Genomic DNA, 26,718 nt, shown 5'->3' with positions numbered 1-26,718 from the left:
TTATCGCAGATATTACAACAATGCAAAGCTCCTCGATTAAAGCCATTGTAGGAGGCAGCTGTGCTAGTTTATTGCTGCAAAAATAAATAGGAGTCCAGAGGCACCTTAAAGACCATCAGAATTTTCCTCTGGCATATGCTTTTGTGAAGTATACCCACTGCTTCAGATGCAACGAAGCAAGGTGCTCTTAAATCTAGTCCATGAAAGCTTATAATTATTTTTTTTTACTCTCGAAGGAATCCCTAGGCTCCTATTGAACGGCACTCTAGGAGTAAGAAAAGATGACTACTTAAAAGAATCTTGCTGTTTCATTTATATGCACAGACTTTAAAACTCCCTTCTGTCAATACTTAGGATGTAAGTCTGAAGAAAAGACCTGTTACTCTAAGTTTTATGTTTGGATCCTACCAGATTTTCTTTGGGTATAACACCTCTAAAATGGCTATGCCGGGGATCAAAGAAACCCTTGTAGACAAAAAGCTGTAGTAAGAAGGAAGGTTGAGTGAACTAACCCTTCCTCCTTTTTGTACCAGTGAAAAAACAGGTAGGAGCCAAGCTGTGTTTTTAAATGACATTTTCGCGTTAAAAGTCATATTATGATGGAATTCCAGCTGAGTATTTGGAAAGAGCTTATCAGTGATCTCTACATCCCATTTCCCAAGGTTTCTACAGTGATGTCACAACACTGAAATTATTATTTGTAATTATTAGATGTCATTATTTAAAGCTACTAGCTTCAAAGCCCGTTCCTAAGAACGGGCCTTGAAAGGGTCCCCTCCCCTGGCTTTGCTGGCTGCATCCTGATTGGCCCTATTCCAACTTGGACACCTGGACCACCCCCAAGGCTGTTTCACAAATATATAGAGGAACCATGGATAAGGATACTGTAAGCTGGGTTCTGACGGCAAAGAGATAACTTCTCCCTCTCTAGCACTCTAGCAGATGAAGTCTGAGTTGTAGCTCCTTTACCCTCAGGTACTGTTTGCCCCTGAGGTGGTACCATTAAGGTCTACCCCGTGCAGAAACAGTGGGGTGTTGTAGCTTTCTCACTACAGCTATTAAGAGTGAGCTGCCCATACCTGATCGCTGTGTTTTTGCTCACTTCGCTACTGAGGCAGCAGTCAGGAAGAGTCAATGTGTCTACCAAATGGCTAAAATGATCAGAAGCACTATATTTCACTGGCTTGACACATGCAGGGACAACACAGCTAAAAGAACCACACTCCTAACAAGCATAAACAGGAGGCATATATAATAGATATGCCGATAAAGGCTATGCAGTGCTATACCTTGTTTAACATTCCAGATAAAGATAATAAAGACAACCTTGTGTGGAAGGGTGATAAAAAATGAGATTACTTTCAGCAGACTACAACATTTTCCGAAACTCAAACACAAACCATTACGGTGCTTCACTAAACGCGCTTGTCTACAAAGATTGGGCTGCACTAATAGTACCAGCACTGGTTGGGGGGTTGTTTTAGTGTCTGAGTGTTTTTAAGGAAGGGAAATGTTTTAAAAGCAAGGACCAGAAAAGAAAAAATTCAGAGAGAACGAGACAAGGTAACCACAGAGAAAGGCAGATCCTCTTCATTTTTGATCACAGCACAGAAAAGTGGCATCTCTTTGTGTATCAAGCATTAAAGGTATCCCCTGTGCAAGCACCGGGTCATGTCTGACCCTTGGGGTGACGCCCTCTAGCGTTTTCATGGCAGACTCAATACGGGGTGGTTTGCCAGTGCCTTCCCCAGTCATTACCGTTTATCAAGCATTAGGTACAACAATTTCCACATTTGTATCTAGGATGCCACACGCAAAAAAACAAATCCAAGTCGGTCCCCTTGCTGGAGCTTTGGGCAAAAGGTGCACCTAAGGCTCCAAGTGGGCTTATTTCAACTGGCCACTTCGTAACTTGGAAGCAAACCCAAAACATAAAAGCCAGACATATTCACATCCAGAACGGCAACATTTTAAAACACTGCTCCTTGGAGGAAATAGAGGCTGTAGTCATACAATTAAGGCTATAGGGGCTTCCCTCATTAAACCCCTTTTTCTATACAGTTCACCAATAAACTGAAAGTCAGAGCAATGGTGCATTTAAATCCTGTAATTACTACCCAAGGCAATAAAAGCAAGCATACTGATTCAACTTCTGCTATGATCTCTGGATCTCACATCCTGCTCTCACACAATTAGTTGACAAAGAACTAATTACCCTAATCAAGTGATCACAGTTTCACTGACATCTTACTTCCTTGAGCAGCTATAAACACCAGCAGGCTAAACAGATAGCACCAATTAGCTGGCAATTCCATTGTTTCCAAAGCAGTTCGGAATTAATTCTGTTTCACAGCATTCCGGAGATTCCAAGAACATTTATGATGTTCTTACTCATTTTATATTTTATCTTATATGATATACTCTCCCTTCAATTTACCGTTTTGACAGGATCACCGAGAGGCACCACAATCTCTGTACTTCAACACAAACGGTTATCCACCCCCAACTCCTTATTTTTGCAGCCTCCTGGCTGATTAAGAGTTCTTGTGAATGCAAAAGCTTGCACGCTGTTTTGTGTCTTTCTCGGTTGGTCTTAATGAAGACTATTGTGTGGGCTGTGCTTTTACTTTGGAATGTTGATTCTGGGATGGCTTGGCTGCAAACACCTGCTTTGTACTCAAACAAGCTCTTCCATTTGTCCGTCCTCCTTATGTACACCAACCGCAGTAAAATTAGCCCCGTAAAACATGAGGCAGTCAGAATATCAGCGGCTTCTGCAGGGGGACCGTAATGTTTAAATTCTTGTCTGGCAACCACTGACCACTGGGCAAGATCGGTCAGTTTTTTGAAAATCCACTCCCGTTCCAAAACAAGTTAGCCATGAGGCATTGGGGGGGGGGGGAGGAAGGAAGAGGTATTATTTGGGGAAGTGGTATCTAAAGCCCTCTGGAGCTCACAGAACTTGCTCTTGTGTCACAGTTCTGGCAGATATTTTGCATCCAAAGAAGTGTGGTGAGGTGGTTAAGAGCAGTGGCCTCTAATCGGGAGAACCAGGTTTGATTTCCCGCCCCCCTCCTCCACTTGAAGCCTGCTGAGAGCCTTGGGCCAGTCCCTGTTCTCAACGAACCCCCTCAGCCCCGTCTACCCCACAAGGTGCCTGTTGGGAAGAGAGGAAGGGAGAGACGATTGAAAGCTGCCTTGAGACGTCTTACAGTAAAAAAAAAAGTGGGGTATAAAAACTATTCTTCTAACGGACAACCTTTAATAAGCCCTTAGGGCTGCATTTCTACTAATGTCAGCAGAGCATTCTATTCCAAATCAAGCAACAAAGGCTTTAATCTAATAGGTGCACATTAGTTTTATCAGGAGTTGCTATTAAGTTTCATTCATTGACTTTGTGGGGCACATTCCACTTAAAATTCCACAGAGGTCTTCCCTCAGAGTGAACTCACAGACGCCAGTCGGCGCAGATTGCTGCACCTCGGTTATTACCAGGGGCTAGGCAGAGCAAGCATATTACTCTTATTCTGCAATCACGCCATTGGTTGGCCCATCAATTACCGAGCTTTCCCATTGGAAGGCTGTCAAATCCTTGGACCCTCAGATTGTCAGGATTACCTCTCCTCTTGTGCTCTGCAACGGCAGTTCTGCTCATCTGAGTACAGCCTTCTAATAAATGGGGAGGATTCAAACATGAATTCTTTGCTGCAAGCCACACTTTATGGAATGGCCTAGAATTACAGACTGGGGATGAGGCCATGCAGGCCATCTAGTCCAACCCCCTGCTCAATGCAGGATCAGCCTAGAGCAGGGGCAGTCAAACTGCAGTCTTCCGGATGTCCAAGGACTACAATTCCCATGAGCCCCTGCCAGCAAATGCTGGCATCTTAGTCTGACAAGGAGTGCTTGCACTTGAAAGCTCACGCCTTGAATAAATCTTTGTTGGTCTTAAAGGTGCCACTGGCCTCTGATTTTATTGTGCTGCTTCAGACCAACACAGCTACTCATTTTAAAGTAAAATAAAGTAATCCTGCAGTTGACGTCATGGTTCAAAGGGCTTGGAACTATATATACCAGGGGTAGTCAAACTGCGGCCCTCCAGATGTCCATGGACTACAATTCCCATGAGCCCCTGCCAGCATTTGATGGCAGGGGCTCATGAGGATTGTAGTCCATGGACATCTGGAAGGCTGCAATTTGACTACCCCTGGCATTCGCTGGCAGGGGCTCATGGGGATTGTAGTCCATGAGCATCTGGATGGCCGCAGTCTGACTTCGCCTAGTATATAACCTAGCAGAACATGCACTTGAAGTAGAACCATCCTGTCAACTGAAGCACCAGAAACAGAGGAAAAGCACCTCGTGTGGCGTTTGGGAGAGCAGCAACTATACCTACTGAGGCCCTCACTAGCCACAATTTCCAATCATTCAGAAATCATAAAACTAATCTAAGTTACGCACTGGAAGACAAAAGGTCCCGAAAGATGGGTGGCTATTATATGAGAGTGTGAGTATTCACAGAACATGACACAAAAGCCTTGTTTGAAGGGATTTCCCAGCAGGTAAAGAATTTAAAAATTGTACATTGTTACTGATACGAACTGTAAGCCACTCTGTCTGAAAGGCAGGATATAATTTTAATAAGTAAAATCCTTTCGCAGTCCTTTCAGACTGCCATTCTGTTTCATCAAAGGTATCTCCCCCAAAGACTGCTGCTTTGTACTTTTGCCCAGGGTTCTGGAACGCTTAATCTCCAGAGCTCCTGCAAAGCAAAATTTTAATTTCGCACAACAAAGGCAACAGCAACACTGACAAAGAGTCAACGCCAGAGGCACATCCTCAATTCCTTTGCACTTGCCTGACTTTTGGCACCATCATCCGGTGCTGCACCATCAGCGTGTGGCAGATGGAGGCCATCAGCGTGAAGACCTCTTCACTAGCCGAATCTCTCCAAACCATATTCAACAGAGTGTTTGTCTGCTGTTTGGTATCCAGTTTCGAAAGACACTCTTCCGTTATATATTGGACTGATATCCTCCCATCTCCCTGTAAATATAACAGAAGATTTTTAAGTGCTCCTGGTTATCTTTTTTTATGGTGGTGCATCAACATGGAAGAACCAAAACACGTATTGTAAATTTCAGTGATCCCTTCTACCATCACCAACATATCAGTTCGTACAAGTATGCAGGCTTCAAAGTGCACAAACACATTTCTGAATCTCAGTATACAGGTGAGGCAGGGCTGGGATGATGCTGCTTCCTGTTCTGTAGTTGTCAACTCACACCAAAGAAAGCCACACAGCAGTTAGTACTAACTGCACAGTGTCCATCAGATTTCCCATTTCAAAGGAAGGAAAAGTGTATTATTTTGACTGTGGGACTTCTCCAAGGTTTCCAACAATACTAGTTCAACAAGTCAGAAAGCTGATGGACAGACAAGTCCTAAACGACTTTAATTCCATTTTGCAGGTGACAGCAAGGAATTTCAGAACACGACAATGCTGCAATCCCTCCGGGGAACTCTTTGATTAATTAAAATGGCTTTCAAGCAAACATCCTGAGTTCATTTTACTTGTACACAAGTGGGCACAAGCAATCAACACCTTTAAGTACATATTTATCTAAGTGCAGATGTTGGACCAGGACTTCACTCACATATGCGTGTGTGAGAGTATTCAAGTAAACAAAGCACCACTACATGTGTAATTAAGGATGGGCTATGCCAAGAGGGGAAGTGAATAAATCACATCAAATAAATGAATAAATTCTGACAAAGGGGTTTGTAGTAAAAAGGCAGCACTCCCTCCCTCCCAGACACCCCCATGGCTGAGCAAATCCAAAGGGATTGAAGAGTGACAGGATGAGACAGAGAGCTTTGTTCTTGGAGGGGAAGTTTTCCTCAGTGAAGAAGGTGAAATGCCTGATGCTAACAGTAGCAGCTTTAAGCTTTCTCCACTATCTGAAACTGCTACATCAACGTCTATTAGTAAACCCATACGCAGGACCATGAGGCTTTTTAGACACAACCTCGTGGCTGATCTCTGAACAGGCATTAAATTCTATGTCCCTGTCAGGAGCTCCATTCTCCTCCATAATAAATCACAGAGCATTATGTAGCCACCTGTGTAATGTGCTGATGTGCTGCATCTGATGTGCCTAGCCACTTAAGAGCCACGGCCAGAAACCTGCAACCTGGGAATGGGGGGAAACACAACAGACTGGAGCTATATTTTATGTGTATGAACATTTTAAATTAGGGTTTTTCATACTTTCTACAGAAAACTCTGTAAACTGGCTTCAGGAATTTGATTAAAGTAGAACAGGGCGACCGTGAGAAAAACACTAGGGGGGGGGGGGAGGAGGAGAGACCTGCAGTAGAAGCATGCTTGATTATATCTATCATGAAATTTCTGAAAAACCAGCTTCAGTACTTACAGGCATGGAAGTCATCTTACTGATTCCCTCATCCTCATCTTCTGAGTCACTTGTTGAATCCTGACAGTCTGTTCCCGATGAGGATACGGGTAACTGAGAAAGAAACATCTGTAGTACTCGTAAATACACCAGCAACCCTTCTTCTGAAAGAGACCCTGCATTAAGAAAAAGTCCAATTCAAAGCATTATACACAGCACTGAAACAGTGCACAGAGATCATTCATGCACCGTCTGAATCTGTTCCACCGAGAAGATCTCAAAACAAGTGTTTCGAATTCTGAATAAGCAATATATGATTTATTATGTAACTAGGCTACGAAGGGGCCGGGGCACCCCCCACCTGCCCCGCTTCCCGGCGACTCCCCTGTCTTGCCGTGGGCCTCAGAGCCTGCTCCGAGGCCTACAGGAAGCCTCCCCTGTCCGGCCCCCTCCCCGGCGAGCGGCTGGCTTCCCATGGAGCGGGGAGCAGGCCCACCGCACCTGCTCCAAGGCCCGCGGAAAACCTGTTCGGCTCCCCCGGTGGTCCCCCTGCGTTCCTCCTCCCCCGCCCAGCCACCTACCTGCCGTGTCGCCAGGCAGTCGGGGTGTTGGTAAGTCTGTCTTGTGGCTTTTGAACCATATAAATCCTACTCCTTTCACTTCAAACTCTAGTAGAACACTTTTTTGCTACCCTGTACATCTGTAAACCACGTTCTGCGGTATTGATAAAAGGCTAAGGGGGGGGGGGCAGAGTCCGGGATGGGGGGGGCAACGATTGGCTGCTTGTCAGTCAGGGGCAAAGGGGCCAATCGGAAGGTTGGCCCCACCCCGTGAAAGCACCCTCCCTATGAAAGCATTTTAACCTGGATATGAACCCACTCAGGGGATTATACTAGAATTAATAATTATAACTGATGCTGATGGTAGTTACAGATGTGGTTTTAAACAGTTTTGAGATGTTATTAATTTTTTTTTAACTTACATTGTTATCTATTGTTACACACCGCCCTGAGCCAATTAATCAAATAAATAAACAGACTCAATGATACAGGGGATAGTCCACGATATCAAATGTGTTTTTCATACCTAAATATGTTTCGCCAGCCGTCAGGACAAAATAAAAAAGCCACGGGGCTCGCTCATTTTTTCTTGAGCGCCTGCTTTCCGTCAACAAGAGTGCATTCAGGAAGAGTTCGTAAGGGAAACAGGTCTGCAGGTCTGTAAGCGCTGGAATGATGAAATGGAATATCTGGTCCGTAAAAGGCGCCGCCAAGAATTCTTCTGTAAAAGCAGCAAAGATCTGTTGCCTGCAGCAGGTAAAGAAACATTTCTCTTTATTGAAAGTGCAAACATGGTTTTTCATGACTGCATCCAGAATGTAGTCAAACTTGCAAGTTTGAACATATATTTTGCCATCCGGTACACGGCAAAACTGGATTTCATTAATTCTATGAGATTCCAGTTGTCAGATTATTTTAAGTGAACTTTTGCCCCACTACGGTTGACCTGTTTCTTTAGTTGAAGAAAACCACAGAAAAGCACCAAGACGCTGCTAAGGGCACAAGAACAGACTGATGGGGTTATATCCAAGAATTCCATAAACGGGTAGGCTAACTTCCCTGTACAGCCAAAAAGCTGTCCCTACGGGTTAGGGAGCCCTGAGAAACAAAAGGGATTGAGGAAGTACCTACCACAAGATATATGGCACAAGTCACTCCCCTTTGCCCTCCTGCATAAATGCTTGTGATATTGCTACTCATGCGCTACTTAGAATCATAGAGTTGGAAGGCGCCTCCTGGGTCATCTAGTCCAACCCCCTACACTATGCAGGACACTCGCAACTCTCTGGCTCATCCCCTGTAACCTACCACCCCCTTGAGCCTTCACAGAATCAGCCTCTCCATCAGATGGCTCTCCAGCCTCTGTTTAAAAATCTCCAAAGATGGAGAACCCACCACCTCCCGAGGAAGCCTGTTCCACTGAAAAACCGCTCTAACTTGTGACAACTGTTCTCATAGCTCCCCAAGCATTCCAAGAATTCAGGCATGTGCAGTAGGAAGGGGAAAGCTGCAAAGATCTATTCTGTGTACTTTGCTTTGTTCACCAAAAGGTTGGATACAGCCCTGTGCAATGATTCTTTTTTAACCACCAATTTGTACATTACTATGTACATTACTATGTACATTACTATGTACATTTACTAGAATAAAGAAGGTGAAGATGCAGAATTCAGTCCACAAACACTGAAAAGGTGCCATGTGTTTACCTGGCATTTTCTGGACAGGAGCTATAGTTAAAGTGCAATGGCTTCAGAACATTCTCTAGCAGTATTTTTGCGATAGGAACCCGAGAGACATCAGAATACTCGATACTTGATGGAAGCTTGTTATTTATTAGCAGATAGAGAGACCTGTAGTATCCTGAAAGAAAAATGAAATTTGAACATAGTCACTGATAGTAGATATAGATACCTATTATAAATCACAATTAATTTGTTGGTAACAGTAAGCACTTTAATGTATTACAGAGAGTTAGCGATGTAAGTCTGATGCAGGAAAACAACTGAGTCATGTGACATCACAGACCAACAAGAGTATTCAACGTAAGTGTGTAAAGGTCACTATGGGTATACACAGACATCTAAAATAAGCAGGTTTGTTCACAAAGGGCTTGTTGTCATGTTTGGTGTAGTGGTTAGGAGTGCGGACTTCTAATCTGGCATGCCGGGTTCGATTCTGCGCTCCCCCACATGCAACCAGCTGGGTGACCTTGGGCTCGCCACGGCACTGATAAAACTGTTCTGACCGGGCAGTGATATCAGGGCTCTCTCAGCCTCACCCACCTCACAGGGTGTCTGTTGTGGGGAGAGGAATGGGAAGGCGACTGTAAGCCGCTTTGAGCCTCCTTCGGGTAGGGAAAAGCGGCATATAAGAACCAACTCTTCTTCTTCTTTTTCTTCTTCTATTACATCAATCACATATAGAATGAGCCTGATTCACCTATATAAAATGTCACCTACAGAAAAAGTTTCAGACTGTCCACTGAACTTGAACTGACATTCCATGATTTCATAACACCAAGGAAACTTATCATAAAGATTTCAAGTTCTGCAACAGCAAATATGTGAACATACCAGATACAATTGTCTGCAAAAAGTTAACATATAACCTTTTATTATAACACAACATATTTGAAGACAGGATATACTTCCCTTAGATACTGTTTTAAAGGAAAACATGGTTCAGAAACAGTAAGATAACATGAAGCTAGTGTAAATCTGAAAGCCAATAACTGTACAAACCTTTTTGAATCACGTAGTGCAAGATTTGTTCAACGATGGATGCCACATAGTGAGCATCTTGTAAAACAGGCAAATAGGTATTCTCAGAAGAAAATACTTCAAGCATCCGCATGGGAAGTGCAACATTCAGACTGTCATCGCTGCAGTTTTGCAGTAACCTGAGATGGAATAAAATGCATCGTTCAAATGGTTACAGAAACATTCCCTTCTTATTGTAAAAGGGTAACATTTCTAAAAAGAAAATGTAAAATGGCCACTCTCGACGGGCGGCCGCAAAGCACAATTCTATTTGTGAACACATTTCAGTCTCTGATAGTCACTAATTGTAGGGTTTGTCTAGTGAGGTTCATCGCAGACAGCGATCGGAACTTTAGTCCCACAGTCATATTCCACTCTAACTACTGCAGCGCAAATGCCCTCTCGTTAGTGCCAGCACTTGGGTGGGAATGAAAGCTTAAACTCAACCCACTCTGTGATGTTTTGCAATTGCCCACATAGCTGAATAGGGTCAAGTACTTGGTCGTCATCATGTATAACAAGGAAGCACAGGGTTTAGTGCACCAATCAAACGGAAAGAACATGCTTTATTCTACCTGCAACAGAGACCCAACAACCTTTTGATCTGGAACAGGCATGTCAGTTTGTCCGGGCCATCCAGTTGTTTCACAAACTGAGGATTCTGCTTAATCAAATTCTGACATATCCATATCTAGGGGGGGAAAGCAAATTCAGAGTTATTCTTTAAAATGCTGTTCAGTAAGATCATTTTTGCACGTTATCCAGACAGTGATACGATTTAATATAGTTAAATAGCAACAAAATTTCCCCTTTTCCCACCCATGGAGATGAGCCACTTTCCGGACCCATGGAGAAAGACATGGTCTCTTTATAACGAGGACAGCCTGAAGGTTTGTGGGAACAGCTGTGAAGATAATACGCCCTCAAGGAGATAAAAGTATTGTACAAATACATATAAAACAGGAACCAAACCAATGTCTTCAAGGAGTGTGGCACCTAAACAAAGCATGTACCAGTAACCTACAGCAAGAGACTAGCTAATCTTCAAACTTTCACAGATTCCAGTTAATGAAAATCTACGTTGTGCCAAAGCAACTATCCTCTCCTCTTGTATCCAACCCATTATGGGGAAGATTTCCTTGTGATACAAGTCCTTAAGAATTTACTTCCAAGGACAACAGGAGTTGCAATGCAGCCTAGCCATCCCTATAGACAATGAAGTCCAAGAATACCTGGGGCAATCCTGAACACAACTAGAAGGCAGTTCACTCCTGAGAACAGAGGTAGTCAACAAGCACCATGAACAGGATTTAGTCAGTGAAGTAACTTTTCTTTCTGGCCACCAATAATTCTATCAAAGTTTAACAAGTGTACAATGTCATTTTTCTTGTTTTAAAAAAGACTTCCTTCTATCTTACACACTGTTAAATAAGGCATGAAGACTGATGGTGCAGTTATGCAGCACCTTATGGCATAATCCTATAATTACTATAAACTCAAGTAACACACACAGGACAAAATAGAGTGCAAGAGGTACAATAAATTGCAAATTTAAGTACCTCCTCCTCCAAAATTCAGTATGTGAAGACATCCTGCCATTATCAGGAAGCAGAGTAGCTGTCATATGCCATGTGTGTACAAAGTGTGCCAAATGTGGCCTACAGTTCTTAGGTAATGTTATTTTGGGTATTCTATCTATCTATCTATCTATCTATCTATCTATCTATCTATCTATCTATCTATCTATCTATCTATCTATCTATCTATCTATCTATCTATCTATCTCTCTATCTCTCTATCTATCTCTCTATCTCTCTATCTATCTATCTCTCTATCTCTCTCTATCTCTCTCTCTCTCTCTCTCTCTCTCTCTCTCTCTCTCTCTCTCTCTATCTATCTATCTATCTATCTATCAATCATACTTATATACCGCCCTCCCCGGAGGCTCAGGGCGGTTTACATCATAACAGAGAACATTATTATTTTGTCCATAATGATGAAGCAGTGCCAAAGGAATGTATGCAGAGACTGATAAGGAGACAACATCATTTTTGCACAGTTTTATACACAAAGGGGGGAAAGGCAACAATTCAGAACAGGGAGTGGAAAGAGATCAATTCCACAATTTAATGCTGACCGAGTTTTGCATGCAATATCAACGAAAATCTCCTCCATGAGTTTCTACGAGCATTTCCCCTGAAGCTGCCTCGTGCCAAGTGAATCCATTATCAAGGTCAGCATTACCCACTCTGACCGGGAGCAGTTCTCTAGGGTCTTACCCCCTAAAATTCCTGACCGCAGATGCTGATGGCTGAACCTGGGACTTTCTGCATGTATAACAAATTGCTCTTCCAGAGAGTCACAACTCTCCCTCATATAAGCTATTTCAGGAGCATCAGAGGCCCATTTTTAAGGTTCATAGCTGTCTCTCAAGAAGAATCATATTCATTCCTCAGTAGATAATTTCATTCCCTCCCCCTAGCATCACGTTCCCATTTCCAGATTTCCTTAGTCTCACAAAGCATTCTGCAGCCAAATGACACTCACTTTACTAGACTACCTGAAAAGCCACTTGCGGCTCAGACTGCATGGCAAAACAACATTTTCTACATTGGGTAGAATCAGTTTTCCTGAGTAGAAAATGATTCTATAGGGCCCATTATGCACGGAGTGGAAGGTCCGCATTCGGGGTGGAATGACGGTGGCTAAAATCACCAATTATGCACGCTGCAGGTGGCAACCAGGAGCAGAGTCAACATATGCCGCCGAAAAAGCCGCGTTAGTGAGATGCAGAAGAAAGTGGAGCTTTTCGGGACCAGGGCACAACCAGAAGCAGCTCTGGAGTAGCCGCGTGCATAATCGGACACTCTGGGTTTTGCCGCCGTTGCGTTCCGTCCCGTGCATAAGCGGTTTGCTTCGCTTCTTCCTCCTCCGCATTCTCAATGCCGCCATTTCAGTGGCCGTGCATAATATGCCTAGGAGAGCAGAGATTTTTTTTTCCCAACTGGGAAGCAGCCCTTGGTGCCTTCTGGGATGCTGCTCCTGAGGGCCTTCTCCCGATCCTCAGAGGAGCTTTTGACAAGCTGCAGGCAGACAAAGACTATTCTTGAGAAAGCAGAAGCAATAGCATCTTAATTTGGATTTGACACCCTTACTTAAAGAACAGGCAAAAAGTCAACCAGATGTATGTGACTCAAGCAATTCAAAATTCAATTTATTTTAAAGACAAAAAAAAAAATCTTTGAAAGCAATCTCCGTAATGGGTGTTCAGTACTTACCAAACGCTTGGAATCCTCGTTATGTCTATAGAAAAACAGAAGCTGCCGAACTAAGAGGGTCAGATTTGCGCCATTGGCCGTGGAGAAACCTCCTCCGGATTGCGCTAAATTAGCACAGCGATCAAATTCACTCCTCTGAATGGAATACTTCAAAATTCAAGAAGGAATTAAAGATAAGCAAGCTTTTTGTCAGACATTAGCATTTCAACATATTTCAATATATTCATTTGGAATCACAAGCTTAACTGACAAGGTGCACAAATGAACAGTTCCGTAAACTTAGAATTGTAGCCGCTTAACGTCTCCTCAGTACTGAGGCCACCGGCTACTGTGCTTGTAACATCTACACATTTCGGAACCATTTTCTTCCCTGTGAAAGACTAAAAACAATGATGACCACTACAATTCACTCCAATGTTAAAATAGAGTCTGTGTTGCATAACAGGGAACAAATGTTGCAATGAAATGAAATATAGCGGCAGGACCATGTGCAAAAATTCATTAATTCAGAGTTATAGCCTGTCCAGTCATAAAAGTATCATTAATAATACCCAGAATTGCAATCACCAGGTACAGATCAGCTTCTACTAATCCAGGGGAAAGAGAGACTGTCCACGTGTTAAAGTGCAGAATTGCGACTCATTTTTAAAGTCAGAATGAATTTGAGTTAAAAATCAATGGACACAAAAGTATTTTCTGATGGATTTATATTTTACTGCACTATTTATTATATTAAAGTATTTCATGAAGTTAGTTTTAATTGGTGAAAGCTTATACAGAAGAAGAGTTGGTTTTTATACCCTGCTTTTCACTACCCGAAGGAATCTCAAAGCGGCTTACAATCACTTCCCCTTTCCCCACAACAAAGCCCTGGTGAGGTAGGTGACGGTGAGAGAGCTCTGACAAAAACTGCTCTGTGAGAACAGCTCTAACAGGACTGTGACTAGCCCAAGCTCACACAGATGCATGTGGAGGAGGACTAGGGAATCAAACTCAGCTTGCCAGATTAGCAGTTTGGTTAGATTTACTGTACTTTTTGCTGGCATAAGATTTTGCACAGGGAGAAGTTTCAGATTAAAATGCTTTTCTGCTGGTTTATAACTTTTCAATTCCTTCTGAAGGGGAAAAAAATACAGAAACCTGTAAATTTCCCCAGAAGAGGTAAAAACAGAAAGTGGCATGTTTTTCAACAGGAAAATTACAAAGGAGGATTTATCAAAACCTCTTGTCTGTCCCTTCCCACTGTTCTTGCTCTCCAAAAAGAAAAAAAGTCAGCCCAGACATTGTATTTCGAAAAGAAAAATAATGTTCACAGAATAAAACAATTTAGTTCCACGTTTAAAACAGATAACCATGCAAAGATACCTACTTGATGCTTTCTGTCTCTGTACCCCCGGACAAAGGACTGGATGATTATTGCATTTTTCAGCCTTCTCCTTTCTTCCTAAGAAGACAAAACAAAGATCTAAATAAAACGTGCTGCACTGCAGGCAATAGCACAGACTGTGCATAAACAAAAGCTATCATATGTTAGACAAATACACTATCAAAAGCACCTTTATTTAAATTCTGCATTAGAAACATCAAGCAACACTGAGGTGATGGAACTTCAAGAAGTCAGTGACTGAGTTCTTCTAACAAACTCATGCTGGCCAGTAAATCGGCCACAGCTGTACGACCCCAGGCAGTAGATTAACGGATGCGGAGGTCATGATGACTGTATGTTGACCTGTCTCAAGACTCACGTATTCTTTAGCCTTCGCCTTCATTCGCCAGGCACAAAATTCTAAAATTTGGGTGTACTTTCACTTGCTATCTCTTGGCCTCTTTCTATCCCAGGGGTGGCCAAACTGTGGCTCTCCAGATGTCCATGAACTACAATTCCCATGAACCCTGCTGGCAGGGGCTCATGGAAACTGTACTCCACGGATACCTGAAGAGCCACAGTTTTGCCACCCATGTTCTATTCTATGCACAGCCACAAGTCCACCAGCTGAGATCATCAGATATTTCTGGCAGAACTGGGCACACCAAAAAAATGGTCCTTTTTTCCAAAAGAAAACAAAATTCCTCTTCATGATTAACACTCAAGACTAAAAGATGCCTGGGCAGGGATACAGGTGATTGGAAACCCCAAAAGTACTCACTGTCCCTCCCATTCGTTAATAAGCTGATTCTCGTCCCCACGCTCAATATTCACACATTTACTTGTTCCAGTGCACCTCAATCCTTACATCCCCAAATTGTGATCAGAAACAACCAAATTATTTTAGAGAATCTGAATGTTGGTACACTTAGTCATGCTAACCCCAATATTCCCGCTCTCCTGAATCTTTGTTCAGAAGAGTTTGCATAGATTTGATGCTAGGGAGGGAAAACATTAGAGCTTCTTGCTTTCAGATCGTTTCTCATTAAAGCATTTTGACTACTTTACAATATTAATAATGATACATGTTTTTCCCCCCATCCAAGACAGTAACTAGGACCAGCCCGCTTAACAGAATCAAAGCTTTCCACTCTACCAGAGAATTTGTTACCCTTGCAATTTTTTTAATGGCCCTCTGCAGACTTATATAGGGTTAGGGTTATTTCTATGGCTGTCCTAAGAGCAAAAGTTGGAACTCCTGATGCAGATCACAGATTTTTATATTCTGCTCTCGCTGTATCTGTGAGATCTGAAGGCGATAAAGCAAAGAAAGGAGGAAACGGGGAACTGAATAAGGAGATCTGACAGCCAATGTGAAAAGGCGGTCCAGTGAGAGACCCCCAAAATGGAGGGTTGTTACAGGAAGCAAATTTAATTTTAGTCTCAAAAGTAGCTACCGATTTTCAAATCTGTACAGCTGAGCAATGATAGCTATGTTCATCTACTCTGTAGGCATACGTTCCATCCAAGAATACATAATTATCAATTAGTGACCTATAATTGCAAGTGCTTGAAGCCTGAGGTCAACGCTGCAATTTCATGACATTCATTTTTAAAAGCCGTGTCGGATTGTATTCTCAACAGGCCCAGTCATATGTTTTCTCCGGTTTTATAAATTTTGCAATATGCTGAGGCATGGCATATGTTCTCAAGTTATCAATAAACCAAGCTGTAACCACTGACAGCTGGTAACGTGAAGCCCTTCCGTTTTCATAGCTAACTCGAATTAAATGAAATTCAAACGTATCACTTAACTCTATTGAGCTCATACCTCTCGTTTCCGTCTTTCCTCTTGAGTACGATGCAAAAGAGATGCCTTTTCCTCCTGGAAAAGAATATAATATATTGTATAGTTTTTAGGGGGGGGGATTCAGAATTGTTCTCTTTCATTCACAGCAGCCAATTAGTGCCCATGCTGTCTGCGTATTCCCACCCTCTACTCCCTTTTTTAACTGGTTACTAATGTAATCTTTTTCAACCTTTTGACTGTGGAAGAGTCCCTGAAATAGGTTTTCAGGATTCAAGGACTTCCGGAAGTTATGTCAGCCTGCCACACCTCCCTGACATGTCGCTGGAAGTGACATCACCACTTGCTCCCTTCACCCTCCTTTTGCTGCCTCCCCCTGACTTTACTACTACTATGGTGGCCCCACCTCATGTTGGCTTGAAAGAATGGCGGGAGCCAGGAAGACAGCCCAGATCCCCCATACCAGGACCCAACCAACTCCCCTCCCTTTGATTTTTACACCCATGGCCTAACTACCGAGCCCTCTGGGTAGAGAAAACCATGTCCTGTATGTTTAATGGATGGGAAGTTATGCTTTAAGCCAGTGGTCCCCAACCCCTGGTCCGGGGACCGAGACCGGTCCATAGATCAGTCGGTACCGGGCCGCGGCTCCTCCTCCCCGGCTGCTGCATCGTGGGCTGCCCTGCCACTCTGCCACCGGCTCACCTTTGGTGCTCTCCAGCGGCCGCCATAGATGGGGCTCCCCCTTGGCATGGCACTGCACAGCTGCTGCCTGCAGCGTCCCCCAGCGGGCGGCGGGAAGTCAGGGGCGCCAGCGGGAAAGCAAGAGGAGCAGGGGCTCAGACGGTGGCAACGTCCCTCGACAAAAGACTACCTCCCCCCGGGCCTCAGTAAAATTGTCAAGCGTTGACCGGTCCCCGGTGATAAAAAGGTTGGGGACCACTGCTCTAATGTCTCACAATTCTAGACTTTTAACCATTACACCACACTGATGAGAATATTTTAAAGCACCCAGTTATATTTGTAAAAAAAAAGAAAATCAGTCTGCTAGAGACATTCAGTCAACCTTGGAATTGTTTCCCAAGGAAAACGATGACACCAGCATACTCAGGTTATTTTAATTTACTCCACCCAAAGGAGCAGTAAACATTTACAATGGGAAATAAGCCTGCTTTAATGGAAACGCTGAAAAACTTTATCACATCAGCTGTTTTTTAACATACGGGTTCTATGATATGACTAACTTCACTCTTCAAGACATCGAGAAATTATTTCTGTCGGAACAAAATGTGGCCAGCATTGATCCATAGCAAAATCCAGAAAACAAAAACAAAAAAACATATAATACTAAGCAAAATAACAGTGTGCTGAAGGGGAGCACAATGTGGAGCCCATGGGCCATCTGCAGCCTACAACGCCATGCTGGGCTGCTTGCAGCACCCCCTCCCAAGAGGCGGGGGGGGGGGCAAGCATCTGCATTCAACCTCAGCTGCAAGTCTGCCTGTAGAGGCTTCCACATTCCTAGGAGAGGTCAGTGCACTTGGAGAGGAAATGAGGTAAGCAAATTTCATTGGCTTTCCGTAAAGTCTATCAACAGTTGAAAGCAGTCCTGATAATAACCAATCACGGGAGCAAATTGAATTCCACAGAGATCTCTAATTCAATTGCTCGTGCTGAGTCATGTTTGGTCTCGTAGAGTGTGTCAATCTGCTTACTTGCAGATATTATATTAGGCTCTGAACCCTGCTTCACACCAGACAGAGCAGTGTCAACAGATATCAATGCACAAAGCAGAAACCACACTAACGAGAACCACTAAAAACATGTTTCAATTGAATTGTCTTAACTTCCAGGATCAGATTCCTCTAAGAAACATATCTAACCCAGTTAAGCCTATCGTGAGAAAAGCTTTGATGTGGTCCTGAACACATTTATTTGCCAGTGAGTTCTGCTGATTTCAGTGCTACATCTTTCAAATAATGAAAAGTCGCTGTGTCAATCAGGTAAGGCCAGTTCCTCTGGATCAGACCAAAGGCCCATCTGGTCTACCATTTTGTTTCCCAGGGACCAGGAAGCCCACAAGCAGGACTTATAGGCTACTGTCATCCCCTGGTTTTGTCTCTTAGTATCTGGCAGCATTCAGTATCTGGTAGCAAACTTGCTTAAAATGCAATCCTATACTTAGTAAATCCTATAGCCAAACTATAACACTACACCCTCTGATCTTGACCTATTAAGATTTAAAGTGACAAGTAAAGCAAAACTGAGGAACCAGGATGACCCATTCCATCCTGATTCACTGCAGCAGGATAGGTTCAGCCTGAATCCAGACCTTTATCCTAGTACAATAATTTCAAAAATATTATTAAGATACAGATTGCATTACTTTCCCCAATCCTTCACTGTTGTCTAAAAACCCAACAGTTTCAGCAGCAGGGCAGAAAATATTATGCCATTCCCCCCTCCCCGCCAATTTCTGGAGGAAGAAGCATGAGCTGTAAGTGCTACTATTAGCATCCATAATGCCACGCTCAAAGACGTAAAGCACCTACAACGCATTCCTGAGGAGCAAGACATGGTCTGCCGACAGAATAAATCTTCACATGCAGAACAGCTATTTTCAAATCACAGAACAATGGGACACGGTGTGTATGATCCAAATGGCTTTTAGGCCTCAGATTTATCAGGAAAATAAAATAGCCCCTCCATAATTCAGAAGAACACAATCTTAATATATTTATGATGTGGAAGAGATTCATGAAAATCTATCTCAAATCACACTGCACAGCAAAGTGGGTGCTCGGTTACTTATGATAAATGTTATTTAAAGGATCCATCTTCCACAATACCAGAGTCTTATGACAACAACAGTATTATTTTCAGCATTTACAGTGTAATTGCCTTGGGCTTTAGATTTGCAGCCTGACCAATTCTTGGGGAGGGGGGTTGCTCACCTAATTTTTAAGTAATGGGCAAATTTAAGTGCATATGCTATCACGGTTACGTGGGGCAGTATGAAATAGACTTAGTAGAGTATTATATGTAGCGTCAGTAGAATGTTGCTTGACCAAAGTTTATAGAGACCGGAAGGCCTGGAACAGCCATTAGATAACCAAGAGGGTCATGTTAATGTCACTATTGTTGTAGTTCATATGTTGTGTAGAAACTAAGTTCCATGTATTGTTTACCTTCCATGCAAACCGCCCTGAGGCTCAGGGGAAGGCGGTACATAAATATAAATCCTTATCCATCCATGGTGCCTCTATATATTTGCTAAACACCTCAGTGGGCATGTACGGCCCACTGAGACTGTGTGGACTCGAATCCGGCCCAATCACCCTGATTGGGCTGGCCCATACAGTAACCGCCCTCCCTAGGCAGCCGCTCGCCTCTCCAGCAGCCTGGTCACAGGCGAGCCTGGCTGCTGGGGCTAACGTGTGTGCGGAGCCCCGACGTTCCACCCTGGTGGCGACGGCAGCCAGGAGGCGGCAGCTGTGGGGCAGACAAGGAGGCGGAAGCGGTGGCAGCATCTGAGGCCACAACAGCAGCCGCGCAGAGCACACAGCGGACATGGAGAGCCCTGCGAGGAGCCTCCGGCCATGCTGCAGGGGACATGACAGCGGGGAAGGCACCTCATTGCAGGTAATGGGGCAGCTGGCACCAATCAGCCTGGGCCCACCAGCCCCAAGGCCAACCTGCGCTCCCCCCCCCCCACCTTGAGAGGGGGATGTGGGCGGGGGGACGACGCCAGCCCTCTCCGCCCCTCGACATCACTGCCCCCCCCCCCCCGACAGCCATCCCGCTAGCGCCTGCTGGATTTCAGCATGCAGCAAGCTTTCTACTAGTATAAATATAAATAAATTATATATGCTGCTTGAATTCAACAAGATTAGGGAGCAAAAAGTTATTGCTGTCTCTACAAAGACTACTGTTCTCTTTTAGGCTGTAAATGTTGCAGATCTAGGGATGTGCACATGTGAAAGAATCTAATTTGGGGCCCATTCTCAATGGGATTGCTTGAACATAGAATTTCAGCACTCTGACCATTCCTCTTCCCTGAGGTGTTTCCCAGCCTATCAGGATGGACCAAAACAATTGCCCTGAGCCCCTGGCCAACCCGAAACTGCCATGGTACTTGATGATGATGTGTGGAACAATGGAAAGGCATTAACTGTAAAACATCCAAGTTTGGGAAGTTACTAAAGATCTGCCCCAGCAAGATCTGTATGTATTTCTGCCCTTCTGCTGTTGATCTCCCTAATTTGCGCAAAATACATCTTTAATCTGTTGCTTCTTCTGGGACTCTCATCTGATTTGTTGGATTATTGGTTTTATTATTGGTTTTGCTGACTCTCACACACCTGGGCCTTTCAATTAACATAAGCAAATGAGCAATGACTGGCACTTTATTGCTTTGGGAGAGTGAGCATTCCTGTCCTTACGCATAACAATTCTATGAAGCAAGCATTATTACTCCCACTGCACAGACAGGAAGCTGAAGTTGAGCAGTACTCAGGGCCTCCCACATGAATGAAGAAGGATTTGAAATCAGGCCTTCTGCTATGCTTAAAAGAAACAAACAAAAAAGCTGAGCTGCATTGTAGGGAATTAAAAAGTGGGTTGTTTGGTCCTCTCCTCTCCTATTTCTAATTGCTTTTGTTTTAATTTCAAGAAACTGGGGCAGCCACCCTCTGAACAGCTATTTCAGATGGGCCTCTCTGAGCTGCATCCATGCTAAACAGAGAGCTCCCTTATTAACAGTGATGACGACGACGATGATGCTGATATTTTTTTAAGTTTTAAAAGGAAGAGGAACTTAAACAGTCACCTTCAGGGGGGAAGGATGCTTTCATTAACTTACGCTTTGCTTCAGAAATTCAGCCTGGTCTTTCCCTTCATCTGTTTAAAAGACCAAACGTCTTGTCCCAGACCTTGCACCATACTCCTTTCTTACCCAGAAGTGGGGCATAAGGACTACACTGCCACACTCCCCCTCCCCTAAACTGGGCAACTTTTCTTCCTACCCCAACATTGCAGAGAGGCCTGCCCTACCCGCCTGCACTAGATTCAAAAATGGGTAGCCTGGTCTGAAGTAGCACAACCAAACCATGTTTGTGTGAACAACAACTGAATTTCAGGGGGGATTGACTGGCTGTTTTGGCAAAAGAATTATCATTGGCTGTATTTGGATGCTGTGACACAGCTTACTAATGTAGCAGAATGAATTTTTGCTATATATTCCCACGGTCATGTATTTCTTAGTCTGACGAAGAGTGCTTGCCCTCGAAAGCTCACGCCCTGAATAAATCTTTGTTGGGACTCTGACTTTATTGTGCTTCCTGCACTGACCCCACTGCCTTAAATTTTAACTTCGGGGAAGTGGGGAGGGGGAGGCAAAAGTGGCAGGAGGCAGCATGACAAGGACCCCCCAAACCCCCTCGCCAGGCAGCCCCTGCCAACCCAGGGAGCCTTTGCAAGCCCCCCCCCCACGCCAACCCTTCCTTGCTCCTCGCCAAGCCCCCCTGGCACACCCCACCGCAGCAGGCCCCAGGCGGGCCGGGCTGGGGAGGTCTTGCCCTGAGTCACGCCGGCTGCCCGGGAGGCCGCTGGGCGGCCGGGCTTACCTTCCTGCTGGCTCCTCCGAGGGACACCTTGGGCCTGGTCTTGAAGTCCCCTTCGAAGCTGAACATGGTCGCCGCCCGCCTATCCGCCCATCGAGAGGCGCCGGGCCCAGGGCGGGAGGGCGGCGACCCCCAGGGAGCCCCGGCCCGGCCTCGCCCCCGCGCCGCCTTCCCGGCCTCCCTCGCCACAGGCGGCTCTGAGGAGGCGGCCCGGCCGTCAGCGGGGAGGGAGGGAGGGGGGCGGAGGGCGGCTGAGCGGCTGAGGGGGGGGGGGCGGGAATCAGCCGGCGCCTCAAAGAAGATGGCCGACTGCAGCGCCCGCCGCGCGCGCTCACGCCTGCGCCCCCCCCCGCGGCCGCGCGCTCGCTCGCTAGCTCGCTCGGCGGGCGGAGAGGCGGGGCCGGTTCGCGGGCCTTTTGTTAGGTCGGCTGGGCCGGCTCCTTCCCGGGCGGGAGGCTTCGTCGCGCCTCCCCTCCGCCCCAGGCCCCGCTGGGCGCTCCGTGTTCAAACGGGTGGTCAAACGGCGGCCCTCCAGAGGCCCAAGGACTACAATTCCCAGGAGCCCCTGCCAGCTGTTCGCTGGCAGGGGCTCCTGGGAATTGTAGTCCATGGGCCTCTGGAGGGCCGCCGGAGGAACCTCCGAGGACATCGGGCTGGGCTTCAGGGGGAAGGTGACCCGATTTGTCCCACTTTTGGAGGGACGTCTGGGGGAACCTGGCAAATTGTAGTTTTGCTGAAATTAAATATATATATATATATATATATATATATATATATATATATATATATATATATATATATATATATATATATATATATATATATATATATATATATATATATATATATATATATATTACAATACTATTTTTGCGTTCTGTGCGTTCTATGAAAGTTTATGTTGCTTCATAGAGACCAAATTTTTAATCAAGAGCCCCACCCCCATCCTGGTCAAGGGTGTCCTGCTTTGCCAATTTTAAAATCTGGTCACCTTATTGAGGGGGCCCCTGGGCTCGAACAGGCGACCCACTGGGCTGCCCCTCCGAAGCTGGGCTGGTCTCCCACTTCGGCACCAGGAAGCTCCCAGGGTGTCTGTGCTGGGCAGGGGAAGTGAAGCGGATCGTCAGCTGATTGGAGTCACATGAGGCCTGCTGAGAAATCTTGGGGCAGGCACAGTTCTCTCAGAGCTCTCTCAGCCCCACCTGCCTCTCAGGGTGTCTGTTGTGGGGAGAAGAAGCAAAGGTGATTGTCAGCTGCTTTGATTCACATGCGGCCTGCTCAGTCAGAACAGCTCTATCAGTGCTGTGACAAGCCCAAGGTCACCCGGCTGGCTGCACGTGGAGGAGTGGGGAATCAAACCTGACTCGCCAGATTAGAGGTCGGCGCTCCTAACCACTACACCAAACTGGCTCTATATAATCTGGAGATCAGCGGGGTATAACACCATAGAATTCATCCGTCGAAGCTGCCATTTTCTTCAGAGGAATTTATTTCTAAAGTCTGTAGATCAGTTGTAATTTGAAGATGTCTCAAGGCCCTACCTGAAGATTGGCACCCTAGGCCTACTTGTTCCACCCTGGCCTGTGGCCAAACGGGTAATAAGACAACTTGGGATTTTGTGGCCATGGAAACAAGGCCTCCTTTCCAGGGAAGAACATGAAATTAATAGGGCACCTCGCATTAATCTCTTGCTGTTAAAATAACACTTCCTGAGAATAACCCGTTCGCTTTATAATCATGCAGCTGTTAGTGACTTACTGTTACCTTAAGCGCAGCCCATCTCTGCGTGAAGAGTTTAATTGTTCTAGTGAAGAGTTCAATTGTTTTAATAAATTTTCATTCAGCCCGTTTTTTTAAAAAATCAACTAGCAAGAAATATAGCACACACTAGTCATTTTACACCCTGATTAATTCAAATGATAAATTTTATTGGGACAATTTATTAGATCATCGGACGAACGGCGCTCGAAGCTTATCATAAAAATCCGTTCAGGCTAAACAAAAGTCCGACAATGCTGATGTATCACATTGTCCAGCAGGAGCCATAAATATTTCCAGACCCGGTCAGCTATGTTGAGGACGGGCACCATCCTCTGGAATCCACATCAACCTTTTCAAAGACAGGACATGTATCAAGGGCTTCCAACTAGGGGTTGGGAAACTCCTAAAAAATTGGGACAGACCACATCAGGGTGAAATGCTACAGAAACCACCTTCTAAAACTGCCTTTTTTTCTCCAAGAGAACTGATCTCTGTAGTCTGAAGATCCATTGTCACTCCAGGAGATCTCCAGTCCCTACCTGGAGGTTGGCAATTCTGGATCCCACCAGGCTCATGAGCAGAAATCAGTTCAGGTGGAGGAGGGGGATTCTATGACACTATATCACACTGAAGTCCCTTCATAAACTCCACCCTCCTCAGAATCCACCCCCACCCCCAAATCTCCATCTCTTCCCCAACCTGGAGGTGGCAATGAAAACCCTAGGGAGTTCTTCCTGCCTCCTCTCCAGGTGTAGCCCCCTGCAACCCACCCACCCCCCATATTTGTTCCCAGGGTTCAAGTGAATTTGTGATGAGAGGACGAAATCAATTAAAACCATCGTTCTCCTCTGTGAGGGGAGGAGATACACTCTGAGATATTTGCCCACGGCTACGGTTCTGATTTGTTATGACAAAATCTGTTTTTAATAATTTTGACTTTTCTCCAAGGCTTTGACCAAAACATCTTTCATTTAGGTAGGTAGTTGTGTGAGTCCGAAGCAGCACAACAACCAAGTTTGCAAAAGCTCCTAGCTGGAATTAAACTTTGTTGGTCTTAAAGGTGCCACTGGGCTCCACCCTTCACTTAAAAGTGCCCTTAAAATGTAGTCCACAAATGTAACATGTATGACAAAACCCCCAGAAGATCTGTATTTGAAGGTAGTGCCATTTCACTGATGTCCCGTCAGCCATTTAGCCATTTAGCCAGCTGGGCCGAGAGTGGCGGTCTATAAAACCAATAATTAATAAATAAATAATAAAAACATGTCCCTTATCCATGATTAAGCACATTGAGAAGTGAGCATTTGAAGTTGGAAGGTAATTTGGGGCCTGCTATTGATGCGTCAGAGAAATGGATATAGATAATTACATTAAACAAGAATACAGGATGTAGTTACTACAAGGGGTTTCGATGACTGATTGCCATTAATGCTAATTAATTAAACTTAACTAATGGGTCCTTTGAGGCCATTTGCCATCTTCACACACAAAACCAAATGCTACAACTTCAGCAAAAAAAAGGGGGGGAGGGACATCTACAGAGTGCTGAGAAATTCCTATCATATTCAACACATTCTCATTTTTCACCCTCAGCCTTAATCTTAACACAAATAAAAATAGTAGAACCCTATCCTATTTTCCTCTAAAAGAACTTTTGCACAAAATGACCTTTGGAGCAAATGTTAACACCCAACATTGAACCACAGGGCTTTTTACACGTGGCAGTGAATAAAATTCTATTCTTTGTTGACAAGGTATGCCGCCTGTTTTTCTTCCCCCAGCAATATTGAAAGCTGTAAGATCATATTAAAAAAACAAACAAAAATAATTTATATATCATTTTTCGAATTGCCCAGGGCAGTTTGCACAAAACCACCCCCAGAGCAGCTTATAGACAATAACCACAAAATCGTACAATTCACAGAACCATTTAAAAACACACATTTTAAAATTTAGGATATATAGCGTTGCCAACTGGGTTGGGAAAGTCCTGGAATTTTTGAAGGTGGATGAGGATTGGGGGGGGGGGGGGGCTCAGCATATGGATGTCAAGGGATCCCCTGAAATTATAGATCATCTCCAGACTAAAGGGATCAGTTCTGCTGGAGAAAATAACTGCTTTGGAGGGTGGACTCCATAACACAGAGGTCCTTACCCAACACAAATTCCACCCACTCCTGGTTTCATCCCAAAAGTCTCCAGTTCTTTCCCAACCCAGAGGTGGCAACTCTAGCTCCGAGGGGTTCAATGGCATAGATCCATCCCCCAAAGCAGCCCTTTTCCTCAGAGGAGGAGGAGGAGGAAGAAGAAGAAGATTCCTCACAATGGATACCCTGTGAGGGAGGTGAGGCTGAGAGAGACCTGATATTCCTACTCCATTAGGACAGCTTTGTCAGTGCCGTGGGGAGCCCAAGGTCACCCAGCTGGCTGTATGTGGAGGGGGAGCAGGGAATCAAACCCAGCTTGTCATATTAGAAGTCGGCACTCCTAACCACTACACCAAACTGGCTTTCTTGATCACTGGTGCCCACACAGGTTCACCAGGAGAAAATGGCTGCTTTGGAAGGTGGACTCAATGGCCTTATGCCCCATTGAAGGTCTTCCCTTCCCCAAAACCCTGCCCTCCTAAAGCACCCTTGTCCCATCTCAACATATTTCCCAACCTGGAATTGGCCACCTTTTGACCAGGGGCCATCACCACCACCACCACCACCCATGTAGTTTTTAAGTTAGTTGTGTCCAACCACTGAATTGCCCTCCTCAAAGCTGAGCTTGAACTTGTGAGTTATTAAATCCCACAGGTAGGCGCAAACTTTGCCCCCTCCCTCAACTTTTTAAAAAATCATTATAGCCCATTTTGCAGATCAATTTTTTTATCAGGCCATTGGAAACATTTTTCATGAGGTTCCCAGCTGTCTTCACTAATAATGAACTACTGACCTTTTATCGGTGTCATTTTTGGATACTCCGAATATGCCTCTGCTGGAGTGAAATAAATCAAGGACCTTAATTAACAAAGACTGGCAGGATTGCAAAAGCAATGAATTAGTTTGTGCTCTACCTGAAGGATCTCACGCACGGACACACGCACACAAAATACAGTAGTTACAATTAATGGGTTTAATTTTAAATGCCAGGGCCTCTGTCTGA

At 44.7% G+C, this 26,718-nt stretch overlaps 1 protein-coding gene across 1 annotated transcript in view; it reads right to left on the bottom strand.

The window, feature by feature from the left end:
- Positions 1 to 22,094, bottom strand: part of UBE3C (ubiquitin protein ligase E3C) — a 60,869-nt gene extending 38,775 nt beyond the window's left edge. Inside the window, exons 1-10 of the mRNA XM_077304451.1 lie at positions 21,811 to 22,094; positions 16,211 to 16,264; positions 14,383 to 14,457; positions 13,014 to 13,160; positions 10,311 to 10,426; positions 9,718 to 9,875; positions 8,683 to 8,836; positions 7,503 to 7,723; positions 6,438 to 6,592; positions 4,859 to 5,046 (exon numbers count right to left, since the gene is read on the bottom strand). Coding sequence (XP_077160566.1) covers positions 4,859 to 5,046; positions 6,438 to 6,592; positions 7,503 to 7,723; positions 8,683 to 8,836; positions 9,718 to 9,875; positions 10,311 to 10,426; positions 13,014 to 13,160; positions 14,383 to 14,457; positions 16,211 to 16,264; positions 21,811 to 21,876 — 1,334 coding nt within the window. The 5' untranslated portion in view covers positions 21,877 to 22,094. The remainder of the gene's footprint in view (positions 1 to 4,858; positions 5,047 to 6,437; positions 6,593 to 7,502; positions 7,724 to 8,682; positions 8,837 to 9,717; positions 9,876 to 10,310; positions 10,427 to 13,013; positions 13,161 to 14,382; positions 14,458 to 16,210; positions 16,265 to 21,810) is intronic.
- Between the last annotated feature and the right edge of the window lie 4,624 nt (positions 22,095 to 26,718).

This window comes from Paroedura picta, chromosome 11 (assembly GCF_049243985.1).
Source record: "Paroedura picta isolate Pp20150507F chromosome 11, Ppicta_v3.0, whole genome shotgun sequence".
Classification (NCBI taxonomy): domain Eukaryota; kingdom Metazoa; phylum Chordata; class Lepidosauria; order Squamata; family Gekkonidae; genus Paroedura; species Paroedura picta.
The sequence above is the reverse complement of the archived record's forward strand: the minus strand, read 5'-3'. Positions and strand labels throughout refer to the sequence as shown.